We start from the raw sequence: 19,142 nt of genomic DNA, 5'->3' as shown, positions 1-19,142 counted from the left end.
AGATAAGGCTGAAAAGAGAGGTCTGTGTCAAATGGTGGATTGCTTTCAATGTCAGATTGAGTTCAGAAACTTTTCTGCAGGAGAAGGGAGGATGCTTAAAATATTTGAGGAGGGCAGTTAAGAATGGGATTTAGTGAAGTAATTTTTTTTAACATCTTTATTGGAGTATAATTGCTCTACAATGGTGTGTTAGTTTCTGCTTTATAACAAAGTGAATTAGTTATACATATACGTATATTCCCATATCTCCTCACTCTTGAGCCTCCCTCCCACCCTCCCTATCCCACCCCTCTAGGTGGACACAAAGCACCCAGCTGATCTCCCTGTGCTATGCAGCTGCTTCCCACTAGCTATCTATTTTACATTTGGTAGTGTATATATGTCCATGCCACTCTCTCACTTCATCCCAGCTTACCCTTCCCCCTCCCTGTGTCCTCAAGTCCATTCTCTAAGTCTGTGTCGTTATTCCTGTCCTGCCCCTAGGTTCTTCAGAACCTTTTTTTTTTTAGATTCCATATATATGTGTTCCCATATGGTATTTGTTTTTCTCTTTCTGACTTACTTCACTCTGTATGACAGACTCTAGGTCCATCCACCTCACTACTAATAACTCAATTTCGTTTCTTTTTATGGCTGAGTAATATTCCATTGTATATATGTGCTACATCTTCTTTATGCATTCATCTGTCGATGGACACTTAGGTTGCTTCCTATTCGGTGAAGTAATTCTGAAGGGAGAGAATGGAGGTCAGAGTGACCAGAGGCAGGTAGGGTATGGCAAATATTCAGGTGAGAGGGAATGTGGGACCAAAGTAGAGTCATGGCAGGGGACAGAGGCAGGAAATAAGAAACATTTCAAAGGTGGACTCAACGGGATTTGATTAGGGCAATAAGGGAGGGAATGCCAAATCTATTTTGGGTTTTAGGTGTGAAAGGCTATGTGGTGGTTTTGAAGACGATCACAAATCTCTGACACTCCTCCCATTGAGAGCTGGGGTCTCATTCCCTCCCCAGTGAATCGGGAGCTGCTCTTAGCGACTCACTTGTAACCAACGGAATGTGAAGGACGTGACACCACATAACCTCTGGGGCTAGTGCTTTTCTGTGTCTGGCTTCTTTCACTTGGCATAATGACTTTCTGATATTCACCCATGTTCTTGCCTTTATCAATAGAGGTTCCTTTTCATTGTTGAGTAGTATTTTAACATATGGATATATTATAACTTGTTTATCCATTCACCTGCTGATGGGCAGTTGTGTTATTTCTAAATTTTGGCTACTGAGAATAAAGCTGCTATGAAAATTCAACTGCAAAATTTATATTTTTCTTGGGTAAAATACCTAGGAATGAGGAACTATGGTTTTAGTACTAAGAAATATTTATCTTCCCTATGTCAATTACCCTGGAAAAAATGAAAAATACAAACATTTCTTAGTCATATTTCATAATAAAATTTATCAGCACACCTGTTGTAAGAGTTGAAGAATTCATACATTTTCCAGCTCTACAGAGTCACAAGATCATACATTCAACATATTCCAAGATAATGCTTAATAATATGTAGGAAGATAACATTCCTTATAAACTTCAATATATTATGAATAAAATATTCACATTATTATATGAACACAGAAGTCTTGAGAACTCTGTTGTGATTTTCTCTTAAGAGCAAAGGTAAAAGTTGCAGAATCTCTAATTTAAAAAGAGGACTATTTCAATTAGTCCATATTCAAGGAAATATATTTATAAAATGCTTACATGCTTCTTACACTAGTTATGCCTGCTTTAATTAGAGAAGGAAAATGTTTCTCATTTCCTAAATTCACAACATCCCCAGGATTGTTCTTAGTCTAAACCTCCATACAGAAATGTCTGGAATAGAAATTTTTAAGTATCAGAATCCAAGGGTATAAGCTTTCACATTCAAAAGTGCAAAGAATCTCAGCATCAACAAATTATAGTTCTACAAAAATCAAAATTACAACTTAGATATCCCTTGTTTAAATAACAGTGATGTCACTTTAGAGTTAACTACAGGTAATCACTGAATTGTAACATGCAGAGACTAAGAAAATTTCAAGTATCCCTAAATATCTATCATTACAAAAGTGAATATTTTATAATACTATGATCTCTAGAGAAAGATATATAAAGATTATGATCAAAGCAACTTCAGTAATGACAAAGTAAAATTTTTACTTTCATTTCCAGTTGCTTTCTAAAATTACCAGTCTCAATCTCATTGAATTAATGAAAATAAAATTTGTCCCATAACAGATTTTTGTGGCTGAAACTAAACCTTTAAAAAATATATGAAACAAAAAAAATAACATGAGAAGTTTCCTGATACAAATTCTAATATTTAGATCCCCTAAACCAATTCTTGGAAATTGTCACTGTTTGTAAACTAGTCATATAAAATGATTCTAAAAGTATAAACGAGTTTTACATCAACCAGTTGACTCTGACAAGCTGCCACCTCACCACCCACCACTGACAGCATCCAGCAGAAGCCTGTGGTGCTTAAAACACATTTCACCAGGAAAGGAGGCAGACTCCAGGGCGGAGAAGACTGGAGCTCTGAGACACAGGTAACTAAGTGCCACACAGTGGCGGTGGTGTCAGCCAGTGGAGCAGGGGGCCCATTGTGTGTCCCCCAGACCCCAGGAAGACTGCTCTGCCTGCATCAATGCACCCAGTCCCTCGGATGGCGCAAAACGTCCAGAATTTCAGCTTCTTTGGAGTTCTCTGAGGGTGAATGCATGTACTCCCATCTAGGCAGGTTCAAAACAGAAGCAAAAAACGTAATAACAATAAAAAAATAAATAAACAACATACATAGCTCTTTATCTAAAATAAATGAAAAATAAAATTCTAAGAGTAATAAAAAGACTTATACCTCTTTGTCTCCACTAGGCTTTTAAAAAATATTTGCTGCTAAAGAAATAAAGTTTCTTAATAATTCCTGAGCATACTCTAGCTAATATTAATATTCCAGAGCCAAAACATACTTTTACTATAAACCAGGGTTTCATAAAGTATAGAACCTCAGGTGATCCACGGGCAAACTTTTCTTAGCTTAGTACTTTGGCATTTTTTTTTCATGTGTTACTTTCTATTTATGACAGAAATGTTGGTTTGCCTTTAATTTTCTCTCTGAAAAAACGAAGAGTATAAAATTTAAGTAAATAGTACCTCAGATTATATATAAATCTACAAATATGGTCAAAATGGTCAAACTGTAGCATGAAATCCGGCAAACACTGGTTTAGATCAGAGGCTGCAAACTCTTCCTGTAAAGGGCCACATAATAAATACCTTAGGCTCTTGGGGCCACATACCTTTTGCAGTCTCTTGCCTATTCCTTTTTTGTTTGTCTTTAATAATCCTTGAAAAATGTAAATTCCATTCTTAGCTTAAGGGCTGTACATAAACACAAGTGGACCTAGATTTGTCCTGAAGCCTTAAGTTTGCAGACCCCTGGTGCAGACTTTAAGAAGCTAAAAATAACCTGTTGCATTAATGTTATTCAGTTGAGCAGGGGATTGATTTATAATCCACCCTTACCTGCAGTTTGGAATGTGCATTATAATTAAAGGCCAGCAGAGATCAGGTAGACTACCTGAGGCCTTAAGATCTCATGTCTACTTTTTAATCACATCTTGCCTCTAGGGTGGCAAGAACACCTAACAGTGATGTGCATGAGAATCCAGCCAAGGACATGAGATCCCACGAGCAACAGCTAAACAAGGACAGAGCCAATGCCATTCTGAATGTAGTGACAATGGTAGAGGGTACTGATCTCACAAGGCTAGATCTGCACAGCAGAAGGACGCAAGGCAGACCTTCAACGCCAGCCAGTCCATTCTTATTTGGATATTTAAACTCATGGAGGAAAGAAGATTCTAGCTCTTCTAAAGCAATGGTCATATTTTTTCTGATCTTTTCTGTTTCAGTCTGGATACACACCATTCTCACTTCCTCAAAGCCAAAAAAAGTCAACTGTAGATCTTTATTAACCTAATAGCACCAACATAAATAGATTTTAAAATTCCCCACAGAGATTCAATTAACCTTTATGGAAGCACACCATGGCAGCACGTAAAGCATCTGAAATAATCCTGCATACTTTCGTACAAGCTTAATACTTCATAGTGGAGAATAAGACCTTTCCCCACAAGTGCAATCATTTCCAATAAAATTAAAGAGCTGTTATGTTCATATAAATCTACTTTGCTCATAGCTCTTCCTAGAAAATTACCAAGTAGGAACAGTCAATCTAGCTCCCTAGACGCCATCATCCACCCTATCTTCTCACTCCCTCTATCCTTTCCCTGCTCTCACATATAAAGCTATATCATTTATCCTGCCACCCCTTAAAAAAAAAATTTGATTTTCCTGTGATTTGCCTGTGATTTTCTTATACAGGCAGCAAGGTCAAAACCAATGTAGTCTTTAGGAAAGACATTTGTGGTGTCAATGTCCATGTTTTGTGGGGATTAGAGGATTGTGGGGTTAGGGAATAACTATTATTCTTATGAGTTATTCTTACCGGGCGGTGAGAGGTAAAGACATCAAGATGCTTTCGATCCTGGATCCTGGAGTGAAGAGGCCAAACTTTGTACCCCGATCATACAGCAGGTTAAATTCTACATACCTGACATAAAAACATCAAATAAGATTAAGGGCTGGCTGAGTAAACTCTTTCTTAAGATTAGTCCATAACAAATACTTAAAGGGGGGGGCACCTTCCCACCACCTCCCACCCCATCAGCTGGAACTGGCAGAGAAAACACCAGTCTCGTCAGTTGAGTTTTCGCCATCTGGAAAGGCATAAAGAAAAGGCTATTCTATCCAACAAACAATAGGATATAGATTCAGCCCCAACATAGAGCAGTTACAAAACAATAAGGTTATGTTTTCCAATAAATAAACAGAACGAACACAAAGCTTAGAACTTGAAGGCACAAAAACAATTAAGAAAAGCAAATGGCACTGTTTATCAGGATAAAACAGCTCTCTCTGGCCCTCGCCTAGAGTCTGAGATGCTTCACAGTCAAAGACTTCATTTCACTGCTAATAACTCACACGAACTAAGACAGTGTAAGGCTCTTGTAACTGAAAAGCCAAGAAAAGATTACAGAAATCTATTAATAATTACTAATATATTCTAGATATTTCCTTTTCTTAAAATAGTTAACAGCATTAATAAGCAGTCTTCCTGCAAATTAATGACAAAGTCATAATAGAAGGTAGTGATTGAGTTGCAGTGCTCAGTCCTTAGCATCAACTAAAACCTGGTTCAGGATATTAGTTTTCCATGAACTGCCACAGAGTCATATCTAAACTCTGTCTAGCTTAAAAATCTGTGATTGCCTTTAACATCATGAGATCCTTTGTAAAAGGGTCTGTTCTCTCCAATTTCAAAAGATAATTTCTACTACCCAAAAGAATTGAGAATGATCCATAAATGTGAAAATTTCAATAGTCCCCCTTCATATCATTTCTCAACTCACTCAAAAACTACTCTCTTGGTCTAAACTTCCCTCAGATATGACCGTTTATGCATGGGTTACTGTATTTAATCACAACTAGAGAAAAATATTCTCTAGATTCCCACAGTCCTTCAATTTTTAGAAAGCAACCTTCACTGTGGAAATTGCCAAAGGCTCTGAGAAAATTTAAATAAATTACATTCATGGATCCCTTTCTAGTCCTCACCACTTATTTATCACTGATTGAGTTCTGTGCACTAATAACTATTTAATACCTTCTTATGTCTGTTTCAAAAGATAATTTAAATGGATCTTCTTAACTTCTTCCTAAGACCATGGAAAAGAATTCCAGTCTCTCAGCTCCCTTTTTCACCCCTGATGTTACCCTCCTGAAACATGATATTTAAGGGATGGCTGTGACTCTCTATTTGTACAGATGTCTTGTTCAAAGACCCTTGTAAGGAGATCCCAAATGAGCCTCTATAGGATCCCTGTGCTGCTTTTCTGTTTTGAGCGAACAATGCTCCTTTCTGTATATCAGCCTGACTCTCACCAGGTTTTGCTTAGATCTGATCTTTCTGATCCTTTCCATACATTTATCCTCTCCGAGGTACCTACTAACTATGAACCTTAACCACTCCCTTCAATTTAACTGATACCTACACTGTATCCTGTCTCCCTTTCCCAAAATACAGCAAAACAAAAAAGGAGACTAAGACTGGAGGTTCAAGGTCTGGGGAGAGAATAGTAGTAACTGAGGACAAGAGACTCAATGAGATAGCCAAGTAAGAGGCTGCAAAGTCAAAAGAGAAGCAGCCTAACCACTGCAGGGGAAAGTCATACAGAAGGGGATGCGAGGAAGTGGGGAAGAGTAATACAGGTAATGGGTTATGAATGCCGCGTAAGAAAGTGAAGACAGGGCTCATAACCGCAGCAAAGAGCTGGGGTTATCTTAAGCCCCAGAGATTTCTGCCATTTTAAGGCCCAGAGATATGGGTGGTAGAAGGAGCCTCTCTTTGAAAGTACAGTCACCCACCACACCACAGAAAATCAACCTAATACCCCACACTTCTGCCTAATTCAAAAAACACGGACATGAAATGATACACACAAATGGAACTTTCAAAATATGTTGTCAATTAATAATAAAAAACAAAACAAACAAAATAAAACATCATTCCTATGTCCAAGAAGTTTTCAAGGCTTCACACCTCATTAGTATTCGTGAAACCTGCCAGCTTTGCGTAAGAAATCTTATGCAAAACTAGAACATTGCACTTTCCACGGAGTTTTTCTTTTTTTAGTTTCTTGTTTGTTTTTTATTGGAGTTTGTTGTTGTTGTTTCCACAGAGTTTTAAATCATCCTCTTAGGATGGTCTTCCCCACTACACTGTGAGCTTTTCCCAGCATGGTCCCTAGCCATAGGAGGCACCTAATCAACTCAAGTGAAGGGAAGGAGTAGTAAAGGTGTATCTGGGAAATCATGGGGCCAAAAAAAAAAAAAAAAAGTCCCAAAACAGATGCATAACGTCCCAAAACAGATGCACTGTTAAAGAACTGTCTAACAAGAACACGTAATCAATTCTCATTTTCCCAAGTTTATAAACAGGGAGCAAGCAAGCAGAGGTAGTCCTAAGAAAGAATAAACAACAAACATTTACCTTGAGACTTTGAACATTATCTAAGTTGACCTTTTAGCTTTACCTCCTTAAGTACCCAAAGTTTCATATGCCTGAGACAAAATTAACATAAATGAGAAAATCCATTTTATAGCCACGGACCAGTAGTACACATGCAATTAAGATGGTAATGAGAAACCGCTGTGAGCGGGAAGACTGGATAATTTGGAGCTGATTCACAATCACACCCCCGCTGAAGATGACCCCACGCTGGTCACCCAACTGAGCTCACCAAGCTGCGTGCACAACGCAGGGTGGCTAAGGTGAGCATCGCAGTCAGAAATAAGACCTACTTAACTTCATTCACATCTAAGAAAGTCTGCAAGTTTTGAAGGCACGATGACCTGGTTCCACACCTGGGATCTTTTATTTACTAGCTGTGTAAACTTGGGCAAGGGACTTACTTTGCTAAGTTTTGTCATCTGTGAAATGATGATAATTACACCAATCTCACAGCTTTGTGAAGAAATTTAGATGCAAACTGCCTAACTTATTAGCCAGCACATATTAACGTCTCCATAATTAATAAATACTATCATTAAGTGTAAATAATTTCTGAAGTGATTATTTTCATCGTAACACCTTCCAAGAAAACCTAAAGATAAATGAAAAAAATGTGTGATTCCAAATTTACAAAGCAGCAAAAACATTAAATGATTCCCCTATCTTGGCGTAAGGCTGGAAGGTATTGCTAGAAGAAACTATAAGAAATCAGCAGAAATAAATTCAACAAGTTCTTACTATAGGCCTAATATGGTTCTCTAATGTATACACAAGTTAAACAAACTTTGCTCTTTTTATAATACTATTTTATATAATGTTTCTTAATTCACTTGATATTTATCTAGTTATGAAAAGAAATTAGGGTATTAACAAAACTCTGACAAAGTATCTGCCCAAGACAACATATCATCCACTCTGATTACGGCTGCCCCACTTCCCGACCTCCTACCCACCCCAGAGTTACGCAATGAGACGGTTCATTCTCCGGTCACTCACTCACCGTCCTCTCCGGAGCTGCTGCCACAACTTCTCCCGGGGGGTGAAGGAGTCATCACAGTGCTTTTTCACAAGGGGGATATAAGAAGGAATGACAGCCTGGGCACAGCTCTGCACAAAGCAAAAGACCTCCTCCTTGGATGGAGAGTCAAGGTCATCAAAAAAGATACCCCCGATGCCCCTCCGCTCCCCACGATGGGCTATAAAAAAGTAATCGTCACACCTGGAAAATACAGCAAGGCCAAATCAGGGACCAAAGAGGAAAAAACAGACAGACATGAAAATCAGTGTGAGCATTTCAGCTTAGAGCACCATCCCTGACTAATGCCAGCACAGCGCCCTCACTTTTTGTCCATGTCTGAAAATGAAACTAGAGTTTTAGACAGATTTCCTGCAGTTATCAACAATGAAGAAAATGCTTACACTTTTACCTACAAAGCAACAGGCAAGCTAATACATGTCTATCTGAAGATGTGGCACTCTAAGACCTTTACTGAAAAGAAACAGAGTCCACTATTAATACTGTATTCCCTTCTTTTTTTTTAAGCACTGTATTTCTTAAAACAAGTGGTGCTGCTGCTCTCAGAAGCACTGCTACTTTTGCAGCAGGCAGGAATCCTCTACCAACAATGACACAAACCAGGTCCTTGACGGAGTGCTAACCCCTAAGCTGTCTGAATCAGTTCTTATTCACCAAAGGAAGGCAGAGTAAATTATTTCTAAGGTCTCTTTCGGCAATAAAATGTGATGACTCTATAGCATGCATAACTCAGGGGGAGGGCTGGTGGAAGGAAATGGTCAGAGAATAAGAGTCTTCAGAACATTAAAGGTTGCCCTTGTGAACCAGCACATGAAACTATCAATTTGTTTTTGAGTCTTTCCCCACCTGTGCCTACTAGAGCAGATTTCCTAAGTCTTTCCTAATTGCTAAATTTGCAGTATAGTTTACATCCTGGAAATAGTTTTCATTATCTCTGTATAATGAGGGTTCCTAAACAGAAGACCTGTACAAACAAAAACTAAAAACTATTGAAAAGGTTATCTTAAAAATAGCCTTAATAGCTTAAAGTTTAAAAAAAAAAAAAAGGCAGCAGATGCAAATCCCTAGAACTGATGTGCTGGTATAATTCACCTTGACTGTGACTTCCTGGCTTTTCTTCACAGGTACATTTTATTAACAGAATTAAAGTATATCCTGAGCAAGGCTGTAAAGCCAGCTTTAACTAAATCATGTTATTTCCAAATCTCTTTTCATGATATTATGAAATGAAGAGATTTACTAAATATGTATACTAAAATTTTTGGCTAGCCCGCATCCTAGATATTTTATTAATACTACTCAGATAAAGTTCTTCAGTAATAGCGATAAAAGGAAACCAAAAAACAAAAAGAGAGAGAGAATATCTACCCCACCAATCCTCCTCCTGAAAGGAAGCTGATTTGTAAGAGAAAAACAACCCTTCATCCTACATCTGTGTGTCCATAGCTGTCCAGTGTTTCGTGGTAATGTCAAATCAAAGAGAGGTTATTTAAATGTTTTATAATTTCTGAGGATTTTAAAGCTGAACTCCATATTCTTAGATAAATAACATCAAGATTCCACAAATATTAGCACTAAAAGCAAAGCAAAAAAAAAAACAAACCCAAAAACCCTTTCTGTTCCTCCTTTTTCTAGAATGGCAATTAGCTCTAAGCAGTGTTGAGTACATTATTATTCCAAACAACTTATGCACAGACTCCATTCCACATCTACCAAATATCCTGGGTCTCCTCACACCTTTTTTCTTTACCATTAGAGTTCCTTTCACAAAGTTTCCAATCCCACTTTCTCCTTGTCCAAAATCTCCGGTACATTTGCACCTCTCCTAATAGTTCTCCAACCCTTCCCATGCCCTAACACATTTCCATGGCAACGAGATAATCCTCGTGTGGGATGAGAATTTAATATCCCACTTTAGGATTCAAAAGCCTCTGATTCTCAGGCATATATCACCTTCAAGTTTATATCCTAAAACATCTGGTATCAAAAATGATATTGCTGCCCAATTTTTATCACAGACATTCAAATATTCCTAAGAAAATAATGTATTAAAACCACTTAAAACTCGTATCTCACTTCTGGTGAAAGGAAGGAAGGGAGGGAGGAAGGAAACAGTTCAACCTTCATAAGCTGAAAAAGATACTTAGTGACACAGTAGTGCCTTCAGGATCTACAAAAGGAATGGAAAATACTTAGCGGTCATGAAAAGTTCAATAACTTTACCTACCATTTTTTAAATTTGGGGTAGAGATCTGGACCATGCTGGTCACAAGCCTTCTTTAGAGTCCTGTGAAAATGCACTGCATCCTCTTGGTTCAAGTATGTTGGGGTAAGGTCACATCCACCACCAAACCACCACTGCTTGTTACCTACCAAATCGAGACATGTGATTCTGATGTGGACTTTGAGATGCAGCACACTACTCAAAAGGAAAAGTTAAATACGTTGCTTTAAATGCCATCACCTGCAGAGACACCAAAAGGAGTGGCGTGCACTGCACAGGTGCTCTGACAGGGTAACAGCTGGCCTAGCTAATGGCAAACATAGACTGGAACTATATTTACATAATGAAGCATGATCAATTGCACCCCATCTTAAACCCACTGACAACGCACTAGTGAGTGGCAAAGCTACACATGTGGAAAATAATTTCCAAAAGCAAGTTCTCAAGGGCAACTTAACACTGCACGTGAGGTTTTCCTTTGGATGTAATAAATTTATATTTGCAAAGAACCCTGTGTGCACTTTAAGTTCGGGTTCATTAAATCATTCCTTGTGTGTTGGAGGAAAATGGGGATGCCAGAGACCAGCCAATACCACCTTCATTTTTCACATCTAATAAATAATCCATTGCACCTGCCAAGGAATAAGTTTTCACGTTTCCCAAAAAACCTAGTTAAGATGGTATTTATTTTTTCTTGATTTTAGATGTTATGCCCCCTAATGTGTTTTAAAATACACATTTTGCACAATAATACTTTCCACACCTCCAGAGCCCTTACCGTCGGCTTCTTCTACTTCAAAGTATCTGTAGTTGAAATGGATAGTGGGAGCATGAGGATTCTTGGGGTGGATAACAGAGCTCACGCCCATAGCAGAAAACGGCAATTTACCTGGAAAGTAAAACATGCAGTGAGCTGCACTCGATCACCTGGCTTGATACAAATTAACTCCAACATGGTTTCTGAATCAATTTTCAAAGGTTGATTTTCAATTTGTCTCTTAAAATATAATTTTTAAAAAGTAACTGTGTCAGGCTTCCCTGGTGGCGCAGTGGTTGAGAGTCCGCCTGCCGATGCAGGGGACACAGGTTCGTGCCCCGGTCCGGGAAGATCCCACATGCCGTGGAGCGGCTGGGTCCGTGAGCCATGGCCGCTGAGCCTGCGCGTCCGGAGCCTGTGCTCCGCAACGGGAGAGGCCACAACAGTGAGAGGCCCGCGCACCACAAAAAACAAAAAGTCACTGTGTCTTCAAGTCCGTTCTCTATGTCTGCGCCTTTATTCCTGTCCTGCCCCTAGGTTCTTCATAACTATGGACATATATACACTACCAAATGTAAAATCGATAGCTAGTGGGGAGCAGCCGCATAGCCCAGGGAGATCAGCTCGGTGCTTTGTGACCACCTAGAGGGGTGGGATAGGGAGGGTGGGAGGGAGACGCAAGAGGGAGGAGATATGGGGATATATGTATATGTATAGCTGGTTCACTTTGTTATAAAGCAGAAATGAACACACCATTGTAAAGCAATGATACTCCAATAAAGATGTTAAAAAAAAAAGTAACTGTGAACATGCTCAGCTGGCACAGGCACCCAGATGGAATTTTACAGAAGCAATATGTACTTTATAAATAAAACTTGCCGAGAGAAAAGGTTTACAGGGACTATTAAAGGAGATTGTCTGATTTACCATCTTTCGTCTTTAGCTTTTTTCCTCTGCTTCTCATCTGTTTTGCTGCTTCCTCAGAAAGATTTCCATGAACGACAGAAATGCTCACCCCGGCCTTTTCAAAAACATGCCCATCTTGAAGTACACAGCTGATGCCACCACCTCCTGTTTATGGAAATGTAAAATGAGGAGAGAATGTTAAGGGTATATGGGAAGTTAAAAACAACTGCTGCACGAAGGTGGTGGGATTAGGAGTTATTTTCCTCCTCTATTTTCCAAATCTTCCATAATATCAGCATATTTATAATTTTTAAGTACAATAAAATTAGATAACCAGCTTAGCTTTATGACATTTGCTACTGATCATGGGTGAATATTTTATCTCCCCACACCACCCAACCGAATACTCTTCTACATCCTTATGTCATCATCTAAAATGAATCACTGGAATAGTTTCCCTTCAAATAAAGACTGTTCAGAATGGCAGCTGTTGGTTGTGATACATGAGAGAAAGCTAAGATTAAAAACAGGAATAAGTACATTCAAAGAGTGTTCCAGTACTGCCAAATTTAAGAGCTCCATATTGTTTCAATTGTTTTTTCTCAGTGTGCTGTTTGCCTTTTAATTTTGTTTACAGGTAATTAAAAAACAGATACTGAAATGCTTAAGGAATTCGGAAGCTTGAACTGAGTGAGACACATTAACATTTAGGTATATGAGCTTTACTACTAGTAGCTGGTTTGTTTTTTGAAGACACTAGAGGTACCACAAGAGTTAACTGTTTCATGAAGCTTCATGTTTGGCTTGTTTTATTTCTAAAAATTTTTAGAGCTGGATGGGACATGAGATGATCCAGTACGACCCTTGTATATTTCAAATGAGAAAACTGAGGCCCAGAAAGGCAAAATACTTTCTCCAAAAACACACAACTAGTAAGTGGCCCAAACAATTTGTCTCAGTGCTTTCTAAGCATCAAACAATATTTGCAGCACTTCATATATATACACCTTATTTTACCCTTATAATACATTCATATGTTATTTATAATTTCATTTCATAGATGAGGAAACAGAGGCACAAAAAGTAACTACTGAAGGTCACACAGCTAGTCCAGGTTGTGTCCTGATTCAACAGTCTTCACTTAAAAAATTAGAAGATGGAGGACTTTCCTGGTGGCAGTGGTTAAGAATCTGCCTGCCAATGCAGGGGACACGGGTTCGAGCCCTGGTCCTGGAAGATCCCACATGCTGTGGAGCAACTAACAACTAAGCCCGTGCACCACAACTACTGAGCCTGCACTCTAGAGCCTGTGAGCCACAACTACTGAGCCCACGTGCCACAACTACCAAAGCCCACGCACCTAGAGCCTGTGCTCCGCAACAAGCCACCCCAATGAGAAGCGCACATGCCGCAACAAAGAGTAGCTCCCGCTCACCACAACTAGAGAAAACCTGCGCGCAGCAAACAAGACCCAACACAGCCAAAAATAATTAATTAATTAAAAAAAAATTACAAGATGGAAAACACTAAGAAAACCAGATTTAACTTCATTTAAAATAAATGTGGTAGTATCACAGCCCCAAATCAGCTGATGAGAAGTTGCTGCAGTAGTCCCAGGTAAGAAGAATCAGAAATCCTTTAAGTTTATGACCAAGATGTAAGGTTTCACTGTATAGGCAATAACATGGTCATGAATGTAGGACACTATAAGTACTAGGTTATAATACTTAAGTATTTTACCAGTGGAAATAAAGATTTTCCTGGCACGAAATCTGATGGGTGCATTTGGCAGAACTACTGACAAGCCAGGTCAAATATTTCTTGCGTAACCTGGGGAAAAGACACAATGACACAATAACTCCCTCAGCTGGAGGAGACTGGTTGACCCTTAGTAAAGAGGAGATGACTTTTTTTTTCCATCTCCAAAGGAAAAGAAAGGGTAAACGCACCCAGAGAAGCAGAGGAAATGTGGAGAAAATCTATGCTCAGTTACAACCTTGGACATCCAAGCCTGTTGGCTAAAACTGACCTTAAGATTTGTATGAAAAATGCCATATAAAATTGCAAAGATTTTTTAAATGTCCAGTACTAGAGTGACAGCAGATCTGGGTCCACACCTGCAAGCTGAGGGCTGATGACCCTGTCAGTGTCAATCGTTTTAAAGGTGTCCCTTTTAACCTAGCAGCCGCTGTGTAGGTACCCCTTTCCTTACTCCCATCCCCTATTCTGAGTCATTTTCTGCCTGCAAACTAAAGCCCGACATCTCTTCCCCATCTCCACCTCCCGCTAGGGGCCGACCTCCTCACCTTCCTTCCTCTCCCACCGGTCCACAGAGAAGCGGGCGCCCCCGTCCACCTGTGCCAGCGCCTGGCACACCTGGGCCTGGGTCTCCAGGATCAGCAGCTCCATCTTGGTCTTCATGTCGCCCGGCCTCCTCCGCAGCTCGTGCAGGTCGGTCACAGGCGAGGCCATGAAGCAGCTGCAGCGGCGGGCCAGCTCGTCGTCCTTTTCCTCCGGCCTCCCCGGCGAGGGGCTCGGCGCCCCCGAGCTCTTGCTCGCCATCTCCGCCCGCTCCACGTGCCCGAAGGCGGCGGCGGCCAGCCCGGCCAGCCCCGCCAGCCCCGCGGCCAGCCCCGCGGCCAGCCCGGTCCTCAGCCGGGGGCCGCCTCCCGCAGTAGGGCCGTACCCCAGCCCGCGGCTCTGCTCGGGGCAAGCGGTGCCAGGGGGGCGGCAGAAGCGTCCGGCCGCGCAGCGCAGGGACCAAGAGCGCAGCTCCCCGCAGCCGCCCCGCGCCGCGAGCCAGCAGGGGCCCGCGCTCAGCTTGCCCAGGTGCATGGCCATGCTCCCGCACTGTCACCCTGGGCAGTGCCCACCTCCCGCAGACAGGCCCCTGAGCCCCTGGAGTTCCGAGCGGCAAGCGGCGAGCAGCGAGCGTCGCAGGCACAGGGAAACTTCGCCAGAAAAGAGCTACTACCGGGTCGGCTCCCCGGCGTAGAATGCCGGGAGCTGTAGTCCCGGCTCCTATCGTCGCCTGCAGGGGCGCGCCCGGGAGATAAAAGAATCCACCGTCCCCAGAAGGGCGGGGCCCACGGGTAGAGAACTGGGGTGCTGGGTAGGAGAGGGCAGTGGAAGCGAAGGCGGAGATAAAAGAGGCCGTCTTGTCACGCACAACCTCTGATCTGCGGTTCACCCAATCACAGGGAGAAGACAAAGTAGGGCTAGACGCGCTGAGGGCTAACTGGGGAGAAATGTGGCCAGAGACCCTTGCCCCGACTTATATTTCTAAACAGCCTTGCAAACCCTGACTCCTGTATGTATAGATGGCCCCTTCGTCCCCGGTTCTAGTCCTCTAGAGCTTCTAGAGCTTGTAGGATTGGTGGGGGCGGAGCCTGGGAAACTCCTTACCTATGGGCTAGTTTTCAAAAGGAGTCGGAAAAGCTAGTTAAAGGACTCCTAAGAAAATCCTAGGAAAAGACTTTCTGGGATCAATTCCATACCACAGTTCTATCATAAAAATCTTCCCAGGCCTTGCTTCTACAGTGCCCACTTAATTATTTTGGAACTAGGAAAAGCAAAGTGTTTTATTACTAAACCAGCATAAAACTTAGGAACTGGTGTGTCTGGCTGCTCAAGGAAGAAGAGATTTAAACATACGGATCCTACAGTTGTAGAGTGCTGCCAAGTATTTCTCACGTTTAGTACTTGCAGCAACTCCGGTAAGCTAGGCAGGACAGACATTCACACTCCTTCCTCTTCTCACCCCCAGCGCGCGCACATGCACGCGCACACACACACACACACACACACACACACACACATCAAGAGAAATGAGGAAAGAAGCTAACATAGGTTTGGTAGATTTTTTTTGTTCCTGTAACCATGCCACAGTTCCATGTTGTCTGGACATAAGAGTGTAAGAAGAACTGTCATGGGCTAATTTGTCCCTTAAGTCTCCAGGATGATTTTAATTTCTAGTAGTAGATAATTACGTAAGCCACTGGTGGTGGTTTCTACGTTTTTTCTTGGTGGCTAGATGCAGTGATGGAAATTCCATGGCTGCGGGTCAAACCAGTTTTTCAAGGCAGTGTATTTTCTCATCCACAACAGCATCCAGCAGCTCTTACACAGAGCATATTGTTAGCTGGGTGGGCATGCTTGACTCTCTAGCAGATTCTCTAATGTTAAAGGCCTGGATTAAGAAGTGAATGAACTACATTGGGGGAAGCTTTTAGCTGTAGTGTAACTTGCCGGGAGGCTGAGTTGGCAAAGGAAAGAAAAGATAAGAACTATCGGTGTATAATGCAGCCCACTGCAGGGAACATGGGTACTGAGTGAGCACCAAGAGGGGACCAAACCCAGCCTGGAAGCCTGGCAGGTCTTTTGGCAGGGGAGACACCAGAGCTGAAGAGCCTTAAGGAGGTTTAGCCCTCAACAGGGTGAGGGAGGGTCTGGGAGCTCTGTGGGCGAGGGATTAAGAAACATTAGCTGGGTATTAACCCTCCTTGACTGGTCTAGACCATTGAAAAGAACACCTCGAGGTGTAAGGGAGGAGGTGAAGGACAGACGGTGTCTGTGTTCAGAGAAGAAAGATCCACAGGGCAGTTTGGGGCCTCAGCCCTATCAGGGATATCCTTGCGGCATCCTGGGTCCTGGGCCTACGCACCTGCTCACAATCACTTTGTCACTCCGAATCCCATTCCTGCCTCACCTCTCTCTACCTGGGCAACTCTTTTGTGCCTTTCAGAACTGGGATCTGGCTTCACCTCCCACTGATGCCATCCCTGACCCTCCCAGGCTGACTTGGATAGCATCTTCTCCTCCTCTAGGCTCCTGTGCTCACCCCTACCTAACACTTGTCCTACAGACAACACATCCATCTACCCCACCAGACTGTGAGCTTCGTGAGAGCAGGGTCTTTGTGTCCCCAGCACCTACCACAATGCCTAGCGTGTGGCTGGCTCTGAATGTTTATAGAATGAATGAACAGAGGGCAGACTGAGCAGGAGACACTGCCAGACGCTCCGAAGGAATCAAGAAGAAAGAGTGTTGTGAGACAGTGAGATGTGAGGGGAGAGGGAGAGGGGGCAAAACTGATGAAGGGGGTTAAAAGGTACAAACTTTCAGTTATAAAATAAATAAGTCCTGGGGATGTAAGATACAGCATGATGACTATAGTTAACAATACTATACTGTATATTTGAAAGTTGCTAAAAGAGTAGATCTTAAAAATGCTTATCACAAGAAAAAAATTTGTAACTATGTGTGGTGATGGATGTTAACTAGTTAATTGCAGTGATCATTTTGCAATAGATACATATATAAAATCATTACATTGTACACCTAAAACTAATATTATATGTCAATTATACCTTAATTTTTTAAAAAACAGAAGAAGAACTATCACTCAAGGAAGGCTTTATTTGCCTTTTCTAGATGCCTGTGATGGTTTTTGTTTGTTTGTTTTGTTTTGTTTGCGGTACGTGGGCCTCCCACTGTTGTGGCCTCTCCCGTTGCGGAGCACAGGCTCCGGACGCGTAGGCTCAGCGGCCATGGCTCACAGGCCTAGCCGCTCTGCGGCATGTGGGATCTTCCCAGACTGGGGCACGAACCCGTGTCCCCTGCATCGACAGGCGGACTCTCAACCACTGCGCCACCAGGGAAGCCCTGTGATGGGGTTTGACTGAGCCTGGTGGTGATAAGTGAACCTCATTAATGAAAAGGAACCTCTCTCGCCCATTTTCCTTTAAGAACCCCCTTCATTATTGCTCTAATTCTGAGAATACCCATAAAGTTAGTAAAAGATAAGCAGGCACAGGCTGTTTTGAACATTTGCCTGGTCAGATAGGCTGGACTTGAGCCCAATTGTGTGCTAGTTTCCAGGTTTCCACCCCTCCCCACCCTTAGCCTTTCTATGTGCAGGGCCTCTCTCATTTCCTCCTCTGGTTTCCAGCGCCTTCCCTACCTTCACCTTGTTATGGTACACTTAAGAAAGACCTTAACAGCCTGATTAGTGTGAGTTTAAACCACACTTCCTAGGCGTTCAAATTGTCTCCAAGGAGGATACTTGTATGTAAGTGTTATTTGTTGGGGTGGAGTAAAAGGCATCCCCTTGTCAAGCAATTTCAAGCAACAGAAAGCTGACAGGGACAAATCATACGTTTAGAGTGAGTTGTAAGACATAAGGTGTAAGGTAGATATTCTCATCCTTTTTGAACCCAGTTTCCTGCACTGCTGTGTGTTCTGTGTGACCCTACGAGCCAAAATGATTCTGACTAGACTTATACAAACTCATGAGGTATAGGTATATTAGTATCATTTTTCAAACTCCACATGCTTCCCAGAATCCTTATGAACTTTACCCCTCCTCTCTGCCCCAAAGCCCTGTTGAACATAACTGACTTTAGGCCTGCTGATGGTATATGAGTCTGCCTTTTTCTGGAGAGAATTAGAAAAGACTCTGACATCCCTCTGGCAGATTTTCTGCCTTCTAAAAACACACACACAGTCATAATTCCGAGTACCTTAACTAAATTGTACTGCTTTCACCAATTCCCAAATTTTGAGAGCCAAACTTAAGAAATGTATTGGGTTGGCCAAAAGGTTCGTTCGGGTTTTTCATAAGATGGTACGAAAAACCTGAACTAACTTTTTGGCCAACCCAATATTATTCAAGTGACTCAGCTCTGTTATTTTCTGCTAGATACAGAAACTCAGGATAATTATGAACTGTGTTGTCAAACAGATATGTTTACCTTGGCAAACTTCTGCCAATTTATCCGAAATTCTAATGAGGGTGGTCATGGGGTGATAGTAGTGAGATTAGCAAAGAAGTGGAATTTTTTAGATTTTTACTCAATTTTTGTCCTAGAATTTGCATTTTAAACTTTTAGGATTTTGGAGGCAAATATTTACACAAATCATTAAAATAATTGTTTTTTAAAGCTAATGTAGGCTAAATATCTAATTCAATTTGGTGTTGCTAATTTGTGTTTTCTTTAACTGAAGTAATTTTTTTTATAGGAGCATAGTTGCTTTACAGTG

At 41.6% G+C, this 19,142-nt stretch overlaps 1 protein-coding gene across 1 annotated transcript; it reads right to left on the bottom strand.

Moving 5' to 3' along the window:
• Positions 1-350: 350 nt before the first annotated feature.
• CPOX (coproporphyrinogen oxidase) lies at positions 351-15,052 on the bottom strand. The gene is made up of 7 exons (XM_082654368.1): positions 14,408-15,052; positions 12,123-12,266; positions 11,217-11,327; positions 10,442-10,583; positions 8,179-8,397; positions 4,554-4,658; positions 351-2,775 (listed from the first exon to the last, which is right to left on the bottom strand). Exons 1-7 carry the CDS (start codon positions 14,940-14,942, stop codon positions 2,688-2,690), a joined length of 1,344 nt encoding a protein of 447 aa, XP_082510494.1. The 5' UTR covers positions 14,943-15,052; the 3' UTR covers positions 351-2,687.
• Between the last annotated feature and the right edge of the window lie 4,090 nt (positions 15,053-19,142).

The sequence above is a fragment of the Grampus griseus genome, assembly GCF_964374135.1.
Source record: "Grampus griseus genome assembly, chromosome: 5".
Lineage (NCBI taxonomy): Eukaryota > Metazoa > Chordata > Mammalia > Artiodactyla > Delphinidae > Grampus > Grampus griseus.
The sequence above is the reverse complement of the archived record's forward strand: the minus strand, read 5'-3'. Positions and strand labels throughout refer to the sequence as shown.

Excerpts from the sequence above, each read along its gene's own strand:
- CPOX (XM_082654368.1), bottom strand. The coding sequence starts at position 14,942 with ATGGCCATGCACCTGGGCAAGCTGAGCGCGGGCCCCTGCTGGCTCGCG. Across the intron at positions 10,584-11,216 it reads TGAAGTAGAAGAAGCCGACG|GTAACAAGCAGTGGTGGTTT; the intron begins GTAAGGGCTCTG and ends TCGATTTGGTAG. Across the intron at positions 8,398-10,441 it reads TACCCCAAATTTAAAAAATG|GTGTGACGATTACTTTTTTA; the intron begins GTAGGTAAAGTT and ends TGTATTTTCCAG.